Raw genomic sequence first — 17,603 nt, 5'->3', positions numbered from 1 at the left:
AAAAAAAAAAAAAAAAAAAGAAAAGAAATATTTATCTAATGGATGCAAATATTGTTGACACTGATAGCCAAACTGTGGTCTCTTAAAAAGTGACCCCAAGTAGCCTGGGCTTACTAGATGATTTTGTCACTCACTCTTATTTTGTTCCATATTTTGATTTCTTCCTTCTCTAATTATTCTTCTTTCCCCACAAAGAGCCCATTTCTCCTCCTTTCTCCCCTCCTACTCCTCAACTGAATAAAGTCTTAAGACATTACAAAGCGAGGAAGACTGTTCCCTGGGCTACCAATACTTCCATCACCTCTGCCTACTGCATTGGACAGACTCTGGCTAGGTCTTAGGAGACACCTGGATGCCTAATTTCTGCAGTGTGCTTGATGTATAATAGACCCTTGAGCCCTGGAGATTAGTGGGAAGAGAGTCAGGATCACAGTAAAATATATCCCTTTTCAAGAGCTTCAGTTAATTCATTTTGATCACAGTGCATTAGGAAACCAGCCTAGTGGTTTCCTTGGCAACCTTCTTAAAGACCAGTCTGTTTTTGTCATGAAGGCAGAGTCTACAGAACATCCAAAAACAGTTTGGGGAATTTAAATTGGTTTGTATCGTTGACACAGTGTGTTAGTGGCATTCCTAGCCTGTCTGGAAGAATACTCCAGATATATGGGCCTGGTCTGTAGCTGTCAAAGACTTGAGTGGGGCCTCACCAAGATGACGCCACAGGTGTCAGTCCAAGCTCTCACCCCCTTCCTGCAAGCTCCCTCTCAGGCGGTAGACACTAGCAAGCCAATGCAGGGAGTCCTCAATCTGGGGGGAACAGTAATGTTCTTGTCATTGTTTGAGTCTCTCCTTCGAAAGTGCCATGCTGTAAGTTTTTCTTTTACAAAATTAAATACAGTTTTAAATTATTTTTATTTTCTCTCTTACGGTAAGTGGAGAAACTCTTGGGTGTCACAAAACTGGGACTGATATTAAGTAGGCAATGTGAAGATGGATAGAGTGACAGCAGGAAAACTGTTCTGAGAGTGAAGGGCCCAACTTTTAGTCATTGTACGAGGGTGTGTGTGTGTGTGTGTGTTGGGGGTTGTGTTAGCATTGGGAAGCCCCTCATTTTATTAACCAGGTAAGACTCAGACTGATACAGGTAGGTATATGCAGCCATCAGAGACTCCTGGGAGAGAATGGGGGGCGGATGGCCTAAGTGACACTGAAGGTATAAGATTCATCTTGGTTTGTTCTTTTACACCATTTTTTTTTTTTTTTTTTTTTGCCTTCCATATGGACTAATAAATTAGGAGGCCTGAAGAACTAGTTTCACCTAAGATGTATGAAAGAAAATTGTAGTCTCTACCACCCATAATATAACTTCTCTTTTCATTTTTGAATGGCTTAGGGAAAACTTCAGATGTGGGTGGATGTTTTCCCCAGGAGTTTGGGGCCACCAGGTCCTCCTTTCAATATCACACCCCGGAAAGCCAAGAAGTAAGTAATCTTGAGACCCTGCTGTATCTTACTGGGGTCTTGGTTCAGGACCAGAAAAAAAAGGACCTTCAAAATGTGCTCCTTTCAGATACTACCTGCGTGTGATCATCTGGAACACCAAGGACGTTATCCTGGATGAGAAAAGCATCACAGGAGAGGAAATGAGCGACATCTACGTTAAAGGGTAAGAAAGACTGGCATGCAAGAGCATGCCATACTCGGTGAACAAAGCAGATGCTCTCCTTCATGAGTGTTCATTATTGAAAGTGTCCACTATAGGATCCTTGATTATTTGAAGCTATTATATTTCATTAATGCAATCTGCTTAGGAAGCTCTAGGGAGACAAAGGGAGAGAGAACAGAAAGAGAAACCTGCATGCATGTTGTTTATGAACAGAGGCATCTGATGCCTATAAGAACTGATAAGTGTTTCTTTTCTAAGAAAGTGGGTTTTGTTCAGTTTATTAAGCAGATTTGTTACGAGACTTTTTAGTCATGCAGTTCATTTTCACTCTTTTTTAATACCTTGAGTAACTAGTCTTAGAAACAGAAGTAGAGCTTCCAAAGTTTCTTTTTTTATATATTTTATTACCAGAAGTTAATGTCCATGGAAAAGAGGAAACATTAGCATAATTTTTTTTTAACCACAAAACCTTATTATGCTTTATTTCTTGTATTAACCCTTGATCAAAACCAAGAGCATAATATTGAAACAGAAATCGGTAAAGATATGCCTTTGGCACCAAAACGTTAAATTATTATAAAAATCCTGAAAAAGTATTTGTTTCCTCTCTTGATCAGTCTGCAGATAAAATTATACTTGTTATTTAATGCTTTTTTTTCGAAAAAGAGAATGCACTTTCCAAAAATTGAGCCAGTAAATTAGTTGTGCTTCTCTATCTCTGATGCTTTCTTTTCCTCCTCCTCTTTATTCCACAAAAAGTTTTTTTTTTTTTTTTTTTTTTTGGTATGCGGGCCTCCCTCTGCTGTGGTCTGTCTCTCCCGTTGCGGGGCACAGGCTCCGGACGCGCAGGCCCAGCGGCCATGGCTCACGGGCCCAGCCGCTCCGCGGCATGGGGGATCCTCCCAGACCGGGGCGCGAACCCGGTTCCCCTGCATCGGCAGGCGGACGCGCAACCACTGCGCCACCAGGGAAGCCCTTCCACAAAGTTTTAATTAAATTCATACACATCTGGTTGTTTGCTCTTCCAATTTCTTTATTAAAGGTTACCATTAGTCAAGATAACCTTTAGTAATTAGCTGCTACAATTGTTGTCAGATTTATTATTTCTCCCCATTAAACTGTTGGATTCATATAGAAGATTTTATAGATCTTCTTCCAAACTGTTGTTTAGGTTTTCAATCTGTTTCCTTGCTTGTCCTTGATTTACTTTAATTATGATTACATTTTTTAATACAGCAGGTTCTTATATACACTAATATGTGTAAAATAGATAATGTCAATCCCAGTCTCCCAATTCATCCCACCACCACCCCATTAGCATAATTTAAAAAAATAATTCATTCCACCAACATTTACTGAGTGCCTGCATTCAATGTGCAAAGTGTTCATTATTCTGTTACTTGCATAGTTCAATTCCAAATTCATGTTGATGTCTGTTTCGTGTTATATATATATATATATATATTTTAATATTTATTTATTTCGTTGCGCCGGATCTTAGTTGCGGCACGCGTTGTGTTATACATTGATAGTGAGTACAGAACCCAGTGATTAAGAAGTCAGACTCTGGACTCAAACTACCTGGGTTGAAATCTGGTACTTTCCCTACTAGCTGGACAAGTTAGTAAGCTCACTGATCCTCATCTGTAAATTGGAGATAATGATAGTATCCACCACTCTGGAATATTCAGAAGATTGAGTTACTCAAAGCATTTAAGATAGCGCCTGGCAGATAGTAAACACTATGTGCATTAGTCAGGGTTCTCCAGGAAACAGAACAAGTAGGATGTGTGTATCTGTAGAAAGAGAGAGAGATTATGAGGAATTGGCTCACATGATAATGGAGGCTAAGAACTCCCACAATTGGCCATCTGCAGGCTGGAGACCCAGGAAAGCTGGAGGTATCATTCAGCCTGAGTTCGAAGGCCTGAGAACCAGGGGAGCCAATGGTGTAAATCCCAGTCTGAGGTCAGGTGAATGGGGAGGTCCATCTACTGAGTCCATCAATTCAAATTCTTGTCTCATCCAGAAACATTCTCATAGACACACCCAGAAATAGTGTTTGTTTAATCTGGGCACCCCACGGCCAGTCACGTTGACACATAAAATTAATCATCACACTATTATTATTACTATTCCACATGGATTGAGTTTGGTTCCTTGATATGTAAAAGATAAGACTTGTTGAAATTTAATATATTCATAAAGTGAGAACAAAGTTTCACTTATGATCCCAAGTGGCCTTCAATCAAACCTTTGTTAAAGACGTAATTACTGTCATTTAGGTTCACTATAAACAGGGAATGTTTCATCAAGTTCTTCATTATTCTTTCTCATTTCAGGATCTTATTACCATTCCCCAAGGAAAACTAATTCCAGCTAATTATATATATGCAAATTTATTTGACTATCATAAGCATTTTTTTTTTCCAGTCAGGGAAACAAACTCAATACTGGACTGAGAGATAAACCCCAGTAATCCAAGAATAAAGCAAGATCTAAAGTACCATGTCATATTTGGAATGGAAATCTAATTACTGTATGTGAAAAGATGGATAATGTACAAATAACATGCTTAGCGCTACAAGCATATGGGTATTACATACAAAGTTATACGTACAAGTACACAAATGCATACACTTAGAGTAGTTGTTTAATTTGTTTTCAAATTAAAATGTGAAAAGATTCATGAAAAAGAGGGAAGAGCTACAGTGGGTGAGCAGTCTAGGGGAGGATGATGGTGCTGTTTAGGGATGGGTTAGAAGCTGAAGCTACCAAGGTCACAGCCAAAGAGTGTGGACTCTCTTCAGTGAGTTAGTTCAAAAGCTTAAAAGTTAATTGTCAAAAGGAATCTTTCAACTCAGCTTACCTGGTTAGTCAATTGACTAGAAAAAGTAAAACCAGTATAGTTGATTGCTATCAATACCACTACTAATAATAGGACCTAATATTAGCTCGTGACTTTCTAGTCTCCGTGGTCCTTTGAAGCAGAGTAATAGTCCTGGACTTTGGAGTCAGACAGACCTGGGAGTTATACTTAATTCTGTCCATTACTGGATGTATGAGATGTACATCCCCTCTGAACCTCAGCTTCCTCCTCTGTGAGATGGAGCTAGTTATACAGTTGGAAAGAATAAAATAAGGCATTCTACATACCTGGTTCATAGTAGTTGATCCTTAACATGAGTTAAGGATTTCCCCTTCCCACTCTGGCTCTTCCCATTCTGTCCTCAGGTTGACCATGTGAAGGGAGCACATATCATTAACCTCCTTTTACAGATGGGAGATGAAGCTCAGAGGGTTAATGGCAGAGCAAGTTCACAGCCAGGCCTGCCCCCTACTGACAGTCTTTATTTGGGGGATCCAGGCATCAACATATATATATATATATTTTTATAAATATTTATTTATTTTTGGCTGCATTGGGTCTTCGTTGCTGCGTGCGGGCTTCTCGTTGTGGTGGCTTCTCTCGTTGCAGAGTACGGGCTCTAGGCACACGGGCTTCGGTAGTTGTGGCGCATGGGCTGAGTTGCTCTGCGGCATGTGGCATCTTCCCGGACCAGAGCTCGAACCCGTGTCCCCTGCATTGGCAGGCGGATTCTTAACCACTGCGCCACCAGGGAAGCCCCGGCATCAATATTTTTAAAAGCTCCCCAGTTGATTCCAGTGATTCTAATGGGTAGTGGGTGTTGAGATCCATGCATTCCACTACTTTTCCAGTCTAAAATCTCGTGTTCCTCTGGTTCCAAACCAGGAGTCTTCCCCATAGCTGGCAGATGTGATAACACTTCCTCCCAGACATGTTCGTTCATTCATTCCTCCCTCCAGCCGGTCTGCTGTGTGCCAGGCACAGGCCAAAGGGAACTTTCCAAATGTCAAACGTTAAGACGTCCAATTGTTGATGGAAATGAATTTTCATAGATATGAGTATGGATATAGCAGCTTACATCTCCCTTGCTAGTCTCATTAATGTGATCATAGTAAATTTAAGAAAGATTAAAAAATGAAGTGGTAAGATTACTTGAGCCGTGCCTGTTTTGTTTGCTTAAGTAAAATATGGAAAAGAAAATGCTAAAATTTTGAACTGACCCATATTCATTGAGCCTATCAGCAGTGATGACAGACACTGATGAGTTATAGTTAGGGAGACTAAAAACATAGCCAGCAAGCTTCACCAGTCCCAAAATAGAAGCTAAATTGTTGACATTTTCCAGAAATTTTCACCTTATCCCTGTTAACTGAAGTCTAAAGGGTTTCCTGCTTTGGTTTTAGAGGAATTATATTTTATTTGGCTACCACGTGTGTTGGATGCAACAGAGTGCCTCCCCTTCATAAATCACCCCCCAGCTCCATAGATAACTGGAACCTGCCCAAGAAAAGTGCATTAATTCTCCTGCCCTTCACTCTCTCCTAATCACTACGCAATTCTGCAGCTAGATTACTTGTCAATCACATGAAGCTAAGTCTGTTTGCTTCTGCTTTTCAGCTGGATTCCTGGCAATGAAGAAAACAAACAGAAAACAGATGTCCACTACAGGTCCTTGGATGGTGAAGGGAATTTTAACTGGAGATTTGTCTTCCCTTTTGACTACCTTCCAGCTGAACAGCTCTGTCTCGTTGCTAAAAAAGTGAGTTCTGAAATATGCCAGTGGGGAGTGGATGTCATGGGTCTTCCTTAATGCAGACGCTCAGAAAAGGTTGGGGCTTCTCAGAGCCTGGGAGGTCATGGGTCCAGCTCCTCTTGGTACAGATGGGGACTTTGAGACCCCAGTGGGGTAGATACTTGCCCAGGGTCACACAGGTATGGCAGTTATTTGTGTAGTTATAACAGAAGTATAAGGAGCACAACGTTGCTTCCACTAACGTGTTGGCAGCCGGGGGAAGGATCTGGTAAGTGGGGGTCTTGTGTCAATACACACAACAACCTAAGTACATGTTTATGTCACAGGGAGACTGATTTCTCCCCCTGATAAGCAGAACTGTTGCATTAATTAACCAGAGGCAAAATATTAATGCAGGTGAAATATCCCCCTTACCTTCCTTATTAAACTTAAGCATCTGCCTGCCTTCCTTCGGGAGCACTTCCTTGAGGGTTCAGGGCCCTCCTGGTCTTAATTTATAAGACTCTCAGTTACAGAACTCAACTCAAACTGACTTAAACCAAAAAAAGTGATTTACTGGTTCACATTACTAAAAAGTCCAGGGTTGGCTGGCTTAAGGAACGCCTGGAGCCTGGGTTGAACTGATGTCTTTAGAAACGGCTCTCACCTTCTCCGCCCCTCTGCCCTGCCTTCCTCCACGGGCCTCACTCCCTGGTGAGTGCAAGGTGGCTGCCAGCAGCCCCAGCTTGTATCTTGCCCTCTCGGCAACCTCTAGCAGAGAGAGGGGAATGAATCTCCAAAGGCACCAACCAGAGTTCTGGAACTGGGCCCCAGCGTCTGCCTGTCTGAGGCCATGTGTCCATCTCTGAACCAGTGTTGCCCAGGGATGCAGCGCTCTGATTGGCGAGACTGTGGAGTTAGGGATAAAGTCATTTCTCCCCAGATTGCATGGACTCGGGGAAGGGAATCTCGAAGGAAAATCTGGTGCTTTCATCCAAAAAGGGGGGCCTAAAACCTGGGTAGGTAATACCAACAGATGTCTTTTACAGGCCCTTGTCCCATTTCTCCCTTCCCCACCCCCTCCTGCCGTATTCTATAAACTTTTCCTAGCTCTGCCCGGTCACCTCCTCACCCTACACCTGATCAGAATATACCTGCCTCATGTCCCATCTGGCCAGGCCCTACGCGCTGCTGGCCCTACTCAGTGCTGATGCTGTAGTGAGCACTTTTTCTGTCCAGGTGAGATGAATGCCTTCAAAGGGCACTTTCTGGAGACATATAGGCTCATCCTGATGTTGAACCATGCACACTTTCAGATAATGAGACAGACCGGGGGAAAAGAGAGGGATTTGGGGTCAGGTAGGCCTTTAGGTAAAGTTACCTTTCCTATTTACTCACCTCTAGAGCTGGACCTCTCAGCATCCTGAGTAGTCCTTGGAGCATGACCCCACACAGGACAGCCGAGCAGGGCCAGACGGCAGCAGAGCAGGCTTCTCAGCCCCTCAGAGCCCTGCAAAAGGGACCATTCCTGGAATGTCATCTGAAAAACGAGAAACAATCCAATAACCTTCCTTCAAATTCATGAAAGCCCTGGGGGATTTCCCTTTCTTTTGGGGCCAGAGGAACTTAGGTGTAATCAGGCTGTGGGGATGTCATTATTATCCTGGGCTAATACAGGTCTTAGATGACCACGGTATATAAAACCCAGCAAGATTTTTCAAAAGCCAGCAATGCCAGGACATTTTAAATCTGCACTAACAAAAGAGTGAAATGTGGGCCCCCATCTCCTCACCCCCGTGTGAAATGAGTGTGCTTGGACATCCTTGGGGGGGCGGGGGAGGTCGCTTAGCAGAAGTAACTCGTCGGCAGGGGCTATTTCCGTCTGGCCTGGGATGGCTTGGCTTTGGGAGGATCATCTAGGCAGGCTACAGTCTTTAGACCAGGAGACATCATCACTCTCCAAACCGCAGGAGTGGCAGGAAGTCACACTGATAGGAACATGGCAGGAAACCTGCCGTTTGGGAATTGCCTGGGACAACCTTTTTGTCACCCAGCTGGTAGTCTTGAGATTTCCTGGGGAGCCTGACTGCCTTGTATCCACCTGGGGTAGAGGGGTAGGTCAAAGGGCGGGGTTTCGGGTGGGGATGCAAAGGAGAGAAGAGGCCCCATGCCTTGATGCTGGGTTTCCAAGAGGCCCAAGGGAAGGGTGTTAAGAATCCAGTAATCGAAAAAAAAAAAAAAAAAAAGAATCCAGTAATCGGTGTCATTTTGGTTTGTCTGTTCCTGTTGGCATTTTAGGAGCATTTCTGGAGTATGGACCAAACTGAATTTCGGGTCCCACCCAAACTGATCATTCAGATATGGGATAATGACAAGTTTTCTCTGGATGACTACTTGGGTAAGGCTTACCTTTGGATACTTTTTTCTAAGAAATTGTGCTTGAAATTAGTAAAAGCAATTAAAACTTGGAATCAATTATTTAACTCTCCAGTACTGTGGGGTGGGGTCCCACCCCCTGCCTGGATGTCCTCGGAGCGGGGCGGCCAGCCCATCCGCTGCCCCAGGTCCTCTGAGAAGTGGGCACCGTGACTGGTGCTGCGAGCCCCAGCCACTCCCAGGGCCTTTGCACCAGCTCCTGTCTTGCTAGGAAGACACAGATTTTGTCTTCAGGGATGCCACAGCCTTGCCTCCACTTCCAAACCTCTCTCTCTCCCCCCCACCACCCCCAGCACCTCAGGATTGGCTCCCTCCTTCTCCTCCACGCTGCTCTCAGTGGCCACTGCAGTCCCCTGATGCCCCGCCCTTCTCTGGGGTAAAAGGCCCTTGTTAAACACCCCGGCCCCTCCATTTCCTGGCACACACCCTGGTCCCCCCACAGCACAGTGTTCTTATTTTCTCTCTCCCAGGCCTTGGGTGTCTCACTGGCCTGCTCTGTTTCTTCCTCTTCCTTTTTTTTTTTTTTTAAACTTATTTATTTTTGGCTGCGTTGGGTCTGTTGCTGCGCCCGGGCTTTAGGCGCGCAGGCTCAGTAGTTGTGGCTCGCGGGCTCTAGAGCGCAGGCTCAGCAATTGTGGTGCACAGGCATAGTTGCTCCGCGGTATGTGGGATCATCTCGGACCAGGGATCAAACCCATGTTCCCCGCATTGGCAGGGGGATTCTTTTTTTTTTTTTTTTTTTTTTTCAGTACGCGGGCCTCTGGCTGTTGTGGCCTGTCCCGTTGCGGAGCACAGGCTAGGCTCCGGACACCCAGGCTCAGCGGCCATGGCTCACGGGCCCAGCCGCTCCGCGGCATGTGGGACCTTCCCGGACCGGGGCACGAACCCGCGTCCCCTGCATCGGCAGGTGGACTCTCAACCACTGCGCCACCAGGGAAGCCCTGGCAGGCGGATTCTTAACCACTGTGCCACCAGGGAAGTTCCCCCCTCTTCCTCTTTAAATATAGGCCTTTGCCCTCCCTGGGGTTTTGTGCCTCTTCCCCAGGCTCCCTCCGTGACTTACCAGCCCTCACCTCTGTTGAAGGTAAAGCTTCAACTCTCATGATGACTCATACTGCAACATGCAATGTGTCAAATCAACACATTGTACACCTTAAACTTACACGATGCTCTATGTCAATTATATCTCAGTTTGAAAAAAAGAAACTCTCACGATGATTATTCCCCATTCCCCACCAGAAACTTTTACCTTTGTGTTTGGCTGGCACCTCAAATTTATCGTGACTAAGACCAAACTCAGCCTTTCTTCCCTGACCTCATACCTGCTCGCCTCATGAACCGCTTTTGCTGTTCACAGCCTCTCCCAGCCACCTAGGCAGAAGCACCCAGAGTCCTCTGTGGGTCCTCCTCTCCTTTCCTACCACTTTCCTAAACAATGTAACCTGCTTTATCATGCACGTTTATTTTCTTATTTTTATGATCTCTGCCACTTGCCAGTTCAGACCTCACTTTCTCGTAGCCAGCTGTTACAGAAGCCCCTAGCTCATCTCCCTGCTTCCAGAGCATCTTTCCTGGCAGGGGAAAAGCCCACGGTGGTCAATGGCTGTGTCTGTCTTGTTCATCCCGTTACAACACTGAGTGCGGTGCCTTTGACTTAGCTGGTTCTTTTTTTTTTTTTTTTGGCTGCACCGGGTCTTCGTTGCGGTGCGCGGGCTTCTCATTGCGGTGGCTTCTCTTGTTGCGGAGCACGGGCTCTAGGCGCGTGGGCTTCAGTAGTTGTGGCTCGCAGGCTCTAGAGTTCAGGCTCAGTAGTTGTGGTGCATGGGCTTAGTTGCTCTGCGGCATGTGGGATCTTCTTGGACCAGGGATCGAACCTGTGTCCCCTGCATTGGCAGGCAGATTCTTATCCACTGCGCCACCAGGGAAACCCTTAGCTGGTTCTTAATAAGAGTTGAACAAACAAATGAGTGTGAAAGTGTTGACTGAAGAAAAACGTACAACCTAAATGTTGTGAGTTTGGGGATCTTACTGAGGACTGCAGCCCAGGAGACAACCTCTCAGATAGCTCTGAGGAACTGCTCCCAAGAGGTAAGCGGGGGAGCCAGGACACAAGAGGTTTTTGCTGGAAGAACAAAAAAGTTAGTCAGACATCAAAAGATTACTGCTAATCACAAAGAGCAGACATCTCGAGTTAATGATTTTAGTGCATTTCTATGTTTGCGGAGATACAAGATCCTGGGCCCATGGAAATTATTCCTTAGGTATGCATCTTAACTATCTAGAGGCAGATCCAAAGGTCAGAATGCTTCCTGTCTTTCTCCTTCCTGAACTCCCCTCAGGGCACAGCCTCAGTCTTTTTTTTTTTTTTTTTTTTTTTCCCATTTATTTATTTATTTTTGGCTGTGCTGGGTCTTTGCTGCTGCACGTGGGCTCTCTCTATAGTCGTGGTGAGCAGAGGCTACTCTTTGTTGCGGTGCCCGGCCTTCTTATTGCGGTGGCTTCTCTTGTTGCCGAGCCCGGGCTCTAGGTGCGCAGGCTTCAGTAGTTGTGGCTCGCGGGCTCTAGATCGCAGGCTCAGTAGTTGGGGTGCACGGGCTGAGCTGCTCCGTGGCATGTGGGATCTTCCTGGACCAGGGCTCAAACCCATGTCCCCTGCATTGGCAGGTGATCCTTGCAGAACTGGGATGATGGGCAGCATTCTTTGTTTAATGGCATGGCAGGCAACGTTCCCTCTCCACAGTAGTGTGCAAACTTAGAAAGCATAAAGCATAGTAGAGGGCTTTCCCTTGGAATTTAAATGAAATAGTCTGATAACAAATAAAGAGAATGACTTTATTTCTAAATGGCTAGTGGGCAAATGGTTGCAGTTATCACCAAAAGGAGAGACAAATAAAAGCAGGCATAAGTTCCAGAAAGGCTTGTGGGCTGTGGATGCATTGTAAGATGCAGGGCAGTTTCTGAGCCTAAAAGTTTATAGAGAATCTGCCGCAACCTCCCTGTTACTCTCTGCTGCCACTGTTGAAGACCACCTCTTGTCCCCGTAGTCCATAGACATGAACCAACACACACTTACCTTCTTCTGAAGGAGAGGTTTCCTGGGAGTTCCCAAGCCCCAAAGCTAGTCAGTTATTAACCACAAAAGAGTTCATGCCTCACATCATGGAAGAAAAATTGTGCTTCTCCAGGCACCCTGAGCTGGGCTTCCTAGCTCCTGGGGAGAACTTTCTGTTGAGAAGTCAATGTTCCTTCTCGAGCTCTTGTTTTTGAGGTTACACTAGGAGAAACTTGAACTTGACTGTTCGATGGAGCTTCCCATGTTCCAAGTACCAGTTTTCTTGACCCTAGCTCCTGGGGAGAACTTTCTGTTGAGAAGTCAGTGTTCCTTCTCGAGCTCTTGTTTTTGAGGTTACACTAGGAAAAACTTGAACTTGACTGTTTGATGGAGCTTCCCATGTTCCAAGTACCAGTTTTCTTGACCCAAAGCCAAATGACTATGTTAGGGGAAGTTTAGAACCAATATGAGCAAATTCCAAGTCCAAGTTCAGTGGAAATTTTGTCTGGAGATGTTTAATTATTTTGAGTTTGCAGAAGAACTCTGTTTATGCTCCTATCTCTGAGAAATTAAATGGGTTGTTCTCTGTGAGATGCAGAGCAGTGGACAGATACTTCTTCTGCCACTTTCCATTCTATCTGGAAAGAATTTTAACTGCCTACCAGGGTCCGTTTCTCTAACTCACCTGTCACCTGTTCAGAGTCATGGTCTACCTCTCTTCTGACAAGTACGTTCTGTTCACTTGTGAACAACGGCTGATCCATTTGAAATTTATTTGGGTTTAATGTTTCCTTGGCTAGGTTTCCTGGAACTCGATTTGCATCGCAGCATCATTCCAGCAAAATCACCAGAGAAATGCAGTTTGGACATGATTCCTGACCTCAAAGCCGTGAACCCCCTTAAAGTGAAAACCGCCTCTCTCTTTGAACAGAAGTCCATGAAAGGATGGTGGCCGTGCTATGCAGATAAAGATGGCTCCCGTGTGATGGCTGTATGTATGAGTATTTCCTGGTTGAGGGTCGTTTATTCCTTTTCTCCTTTAGGTTTTGCCCTTTATGAGTAGATTTGCTCTGGATAAGATAAGGGAGGTTAAATTGGTGGTACTTTAAGTTCTGGGAACGGTTTGTACCTGGGATTATAGGAGAAGGCGGCAGATGCTGTTAGCATATGTTTGGGGTTGAGTGGATGATAGCGGGATTGGAATTGTCAAAAAACTGGGAACGCAAGTGGTTGTGCTGTATTTCTTTAGGACTCTCCTCCACCAGGAATGCTAATTTATGCTGAGCTTCCAGTACAATTCAGTACAGAAAAAGAAACTTCAAATTTGAGCTGTCCTCATCTTTAAAAAAAAAAAAAAAAAATTTTTTTTTTTTTTTTGTGGTACGCGGGCCTCTCACCGTTGTGGCCTCTCCCGTTGCGGAGCACAGGCTCCGGATGCGCAGGCTCAGCGGCCATGGCTCACGGGCCCAGCCGCTCCGCGGCATGTGGGATCTTCCCGGACCGGGGCTCGAACCCGTGTCCCCTGCCTCGGCAGGCGGATTCTCAACCACTGCACCACCAGGGAAGCCCCAAAAAATTTTTTTTTTAAAGATGGACGAAACAGGGAGTGTTGACATCCATTGAACATGAAGGCCATAAGTTACAAGCACATTTGGAAAACTGAAGATAATTTTGAATGTAGAAGCAAAAGTGCGGATTACCATGCCCTGTCACAAAAAGACTACCTAATTCATTATGTATTATTAATAATAATTAATATTTTACACCACTTATTATAAACCGGACAATATACTAAATGCCTTATATTCCTAATCTTGTTTAAAAGTTTGAGGTATAATTTACATAAACTGCACCCACGTAAAGTACAATTAAGGTGCACAATTTGATGAGTTTTGACAGATGTATATGCTCAGGAAACCACCACCATAATCAAGATCCAGAACATTCCCATCACCCCAAAAGTTCTGTTGTGCCCTTTGCAGTCCATCACTTCCTCTACCGCTGGCGCAGGAAACCACTTATAAGCTTCCTGCCACTAGAGGGTAGTTTGTACATAACCTCATTTAGTTCTGCGGATAACCCCATGAAGCAGCCATTACCTACATTTTACATAGCTTCGAAGAACAGGCTTGGAAAGAAGGACCACCTTGCCATAGTCAGACACCCACCTTTGACTCGTCGACAGAGGAGGCATCTGTGCTCCATCGCCTAAATGAGCGTCAGGGTCGGAAGCTCTCAAATTGTTGGTGACGTTGTGGGCGCCAGGGTTCTTGAAAGGCTGTTACCACCTTAGTTAAGCCTGGCTCTAAGAGTAGACAAGTTTCTAGACCTCTCGCAGCCTCAGTGTACTCATGTGCACACGAGGATCATAGCGGTACCTGATTTATAGGGCTGCCCTGAGCATTACACGAGATTATCCATATAGAAGGCTTACGCAGTGCCCAGTGCACCAGTCAGGAATCTGTGAACAGGGAGACAGCATTCATTCATTCACTCATTCATGCATTTCCTCAGCTAGTGTACATCAAGTGCCCACTAAGTGCCAGCACTGCTCCACGCAGTGGGGGTACCAAAGGGAGCACGAAGGCTCTCTTGGAGCCCACACTTAATGCTCAGTCAATGTTAGCTGTCGTGGGACTTCCCTGGGGGCGCAGTGGTTGAGAATCCGCCTGCAAATACAGGGGACACGGGTTCGAGCCCTGGCCCAGGAAGATCCCACAGGCCACGGAGCAACTAAGCCTGTGTGCCACAACTACTGAGCCTGCGCTCTAGAGCCTGCAAGCCACAACTACTGAAGCCCGTGCGCCTAGAGTCCGAGCTCCGCAACAAGAGAAGCCACCGCAATGAGAAGCCCATGCATCACAACGAAGAGTAGCCCCTGCTCGCCGCAACTAGAGAAAGCCTGCGCGCAGCAACGAAGACCCAACGCAGCCAAAAATAAATTAAAAAAACAATGTTAGCTATTGTTATCAGCCGTATTCAGGTTATTCTGGGTCCAAGTAAAGTTACAAAGGGGAGGTATGTGAGCAGGCAAGGAGACAGATGTGAGAAAGTTAGAATGATGGGGATCCAGAGACTGAAAAGCAGGGAGGAGGGAAAGCAATTTGTCCTCTCAGTTTCCCACAAGGAGTCGGTTCAGAAACACATGGAAGAGGAAATGTGATGAAATCTCTTGAGGAAAATTTAAGGCAATCTAAGGATTGTTTTACAAGAATAAAAATCATTGCTCGGGGAATACTCCTTGGGTCGAAGTGAAAATATTTGTGAAACGTGATGTCATGTGTTTAACCTGTTCTGCTTTACTGAAGGGGAAAGTGGAGATGACGTTGGAAGTCCTCAATGAGAAGGAGGCCGACGAGAGGCCAGCCGGGAAGGGACGGGATGAACCCAACATGAACCCCAAGCTGGACCTACCAAAGTGAGAGACCCTCTTTGTTCGGATCCCCAAACACCTGCAGTCTGAAAGCCCCCCTTCCAATTGCCTTAATGCAATGGATTAGCTGTTGTCTGAATTTTGTACTGAACAGGGGAGATGGGGGAGGGAGAGGCTGGTGATCTGGCTTCATTTTAACCATTCTCCTTCCCATGAAACCAAAGTCCAGTGTGTCTTCGGCATCTTAGAAAGCCAGAAAAGGTTAAAGGCTCTCTCAGCCAGCTAAGGGGAATAATATCTTTCCTTGACTTTATAAAATGTTGCTAATCATTCTTTAAACTATTGTGCTCGGAGGTATAAAATATCTGTCCCTCCTGAGTTGGGTAGGTAAAACCATTTCTTTGCAATGCAGCCGACCAGAAACTTCCTTCCTCTGGTTCACCAACCCCTGCAAGACCATGAGGTTCATCGTGTGGCGGCGGTTTAAGTGGGTCATCATCGGCCTGCTGGTCCTGCTGATCGTGCTGCTTTTTGTGGCCGTGCTCCTCTACTCCTTACCGGTATGAGTCCCTGGCCTCTTGTCTTGGCTCTTTGGGTGTGAATTATGGTTGGTCATCTCACTTGGTACTTGCCTTTTTTGCCATCGGGTAAAATGACCTATGTAGCAGTTGTGGTGTTACAACCCGTCAACCTTCGGAAAATTTAAAGTACTGTGTCCTGTGACTAGGATTACATTCTCACAGTTTCATGAATTACAGGCAGAACTTCATGGTCTGAAAAAAAAAAAAAACTTTGGTCTCAGGAATTCTAGGAGCAATCCCTTAGGCCTTTATGAATGTGTGTCTAAACCACAGCCGGCATTTCTGACGGATCTTCCTGCCTTCAGACTTTCTTGTTCCAAACCATCCTGCATCCTAACTCCTGACATTTCACAGATCCTGGGCTCATTATAGGCCTACACAAAACTTGAACTCCACCCAAACTAGAGAGCTGGCCTCCCCAGACAAGTATTGCCCTTACCTGCCAAGATGCCTTTGCCAAGGCTGTTCCTTTGCCCATGTTTTGTCTATTAAAACCTCCCTCCTTCTTTAAGGCCCACATTACATAACCTCCCCCTCAAATCTCTCTTAATCTCCACAGTCATAAATGGGAGTCCAAATGGGAGGTTTGTCAGTGTGCCTAGAAGTGCCTTCATTGCTGAAATCGAATTTGAAAATTTCTGCACCTCGACTTCATATACTTCTTATCTCAACAAATTCCTCGAATGGAGGGATGAAGGCACTTTCTAGGCACACTGACAAACCTCCCATTTGACTCCCATTTATGACTGGCGGTGCTGCTGGAATCTAGTGGGTATAGAGGCCAAGGATGCTGCTAAACATCCTGCAATGCACAGGACAGTCTCCAACAAGAATCATCTGGTCCTAAATGTCAACAGTACCAAGACTGAGAATCCCTAAGTTATATATACATACATGACCCTCTTTCTGTTTCCTTCTCAGAACTATTTGTCAATGAAGATTGTGAGGCCAAATGCATAATGGAAGCAAGGGCTTCTTTTCCAGAGTCATCCAGCAATGAGGGAATCCTGTCTCTGTTTACAGATCAAAACCGAGAGTGATTTTTGTTTGTGTCTGAGACTATATTCCAGGGGCATGTTACACTACTTCACCGAGGCCCATCATTTCTCAGAGGCTCGAAGTCCAAGTCAGGCCAACAAGCAACATTTTTATCTTTTGAAGTATTAAAAGTTTTAACCATGTTTTTTCAGAATACTTTTCAAGGTGGCTGTTTCCATTTAAAAATCATCTTTTTTTTTTTTCCTGTGTCCTAGTTCTATAATTCAATTTTTGGAAATTGCTGAAATCAAATTTGAAAATTTCTGCATCTCGACTTCATATACTTCTTTATCTGCAGTCAACAAAAAAGGACTGTGCATTATCAAGTAGTTAGAATAGGTGGAGGAATTTTTATTTATGCCTGCAACCATTGTTATATTTTGTATGGATAAATGTCATGAGACTATTCATCCTCTGTGATGAACCCAAATAAAAACATTCTGCCTCTGACCATACCTGTTTGTTGTAGCTTGTTGGGCCAAGCTGGGAAGGAGGCAATTTCTAGTCTGGGTCTCAGTGGATGGAATGCCAGGGCATACCACTTGGCTGTAAACCCCTTATCAGTGTGCTGCCAAAGCTTGGCCAGTGGGCCAAGCTGAGGATACTATAAGAAATTGACACTTATTTAAAGTACTTACTCCATGCACACCATTGTTTTAAATGCTTTATACATATTAACTAATGTAGTCCTCAAGGTAATCCTATAAAGGTAGTAGGTAACATTATTAATCCCATTTTGCCCTGGAAGAAATTGAGGCACACTGCATGTAACTCAATGAAGTTAGAACACACCCTCTCACCATACACAAAAATTAACTCAAAATGGCTTAAAGACTTAAACATAAGACACAACACT

The 17,603-nt window shown here is 44.9% G+C and overlaps 1 protein-coding gene across 3 annotated transcripts in view; it reads left to right on the top strand.

Annotated features, from left to right (window-relative positions):
- Window positions 1–17,197, top strand: part of MYOF (myoferlin) — a 160,139-nt gene extending 142,942 nt beyond the window's left edge. For all 3 annotated transcript variants that reach the window (XM_007107116.4, XM_055081062.1, XM_007107117.4), the window contains 8 exons: window positions 1,394–1,482; window positions 1,571–1,666; window positions 6,153–6,294; window positions 8,566–8,665; window positions 12,556–12,746; window positions 15,064–15,173; window positions 15,541–15,688; window positions 16,631–17,197. In XM_007107116.4, coding sequence (XP_007107178.2) covers window positions 1,394–1,482; window positions 1,571–1,666; window positions 6,153–6,294; window positions 8,566–8,665; window positions 12,556–12,746; window positions 15,064–15,173; window positions 15,541–15,688; window positions 16,631–16,669 — 915 coding nt within the window. In that variant the 3' untranslated portion in view covers window positions 16,670–17,197. The remainder of the gene's footprint in view (window positions 1–1,393; window positions 1,483–1,570; window positions 1,667–6,152; window positions 6,295–8,565; window positions 8,666–12,555; window positions 12,747–15,063; window positions 15,174–15,540; window positions 15,689–16,630) is intronic.
- The last annotated feature ends 406 nt before the right edge of the window (window positions 17,198–17,603 follow it).

The sequence above is a fragment of the Physeter macrocephalus genome, chromosome 20, assembly GCF_002837175.3.
Source record: "Physeter macrocephalus isolate SW-GA chromosome 20, ASM283717v5, whole genome shotgun sequence".
Taxonomy (NCBI): Eukaryota; Metazoa; Chordata; class Mammalia; order Artiodactyla; family Physeteridae; genus Physeter; species Physeter macrocephalus.
Note: the sequence above shows the minus strand (reverse complement) of the source record. Positions and strands in the feature narration are given on the sequence as shown.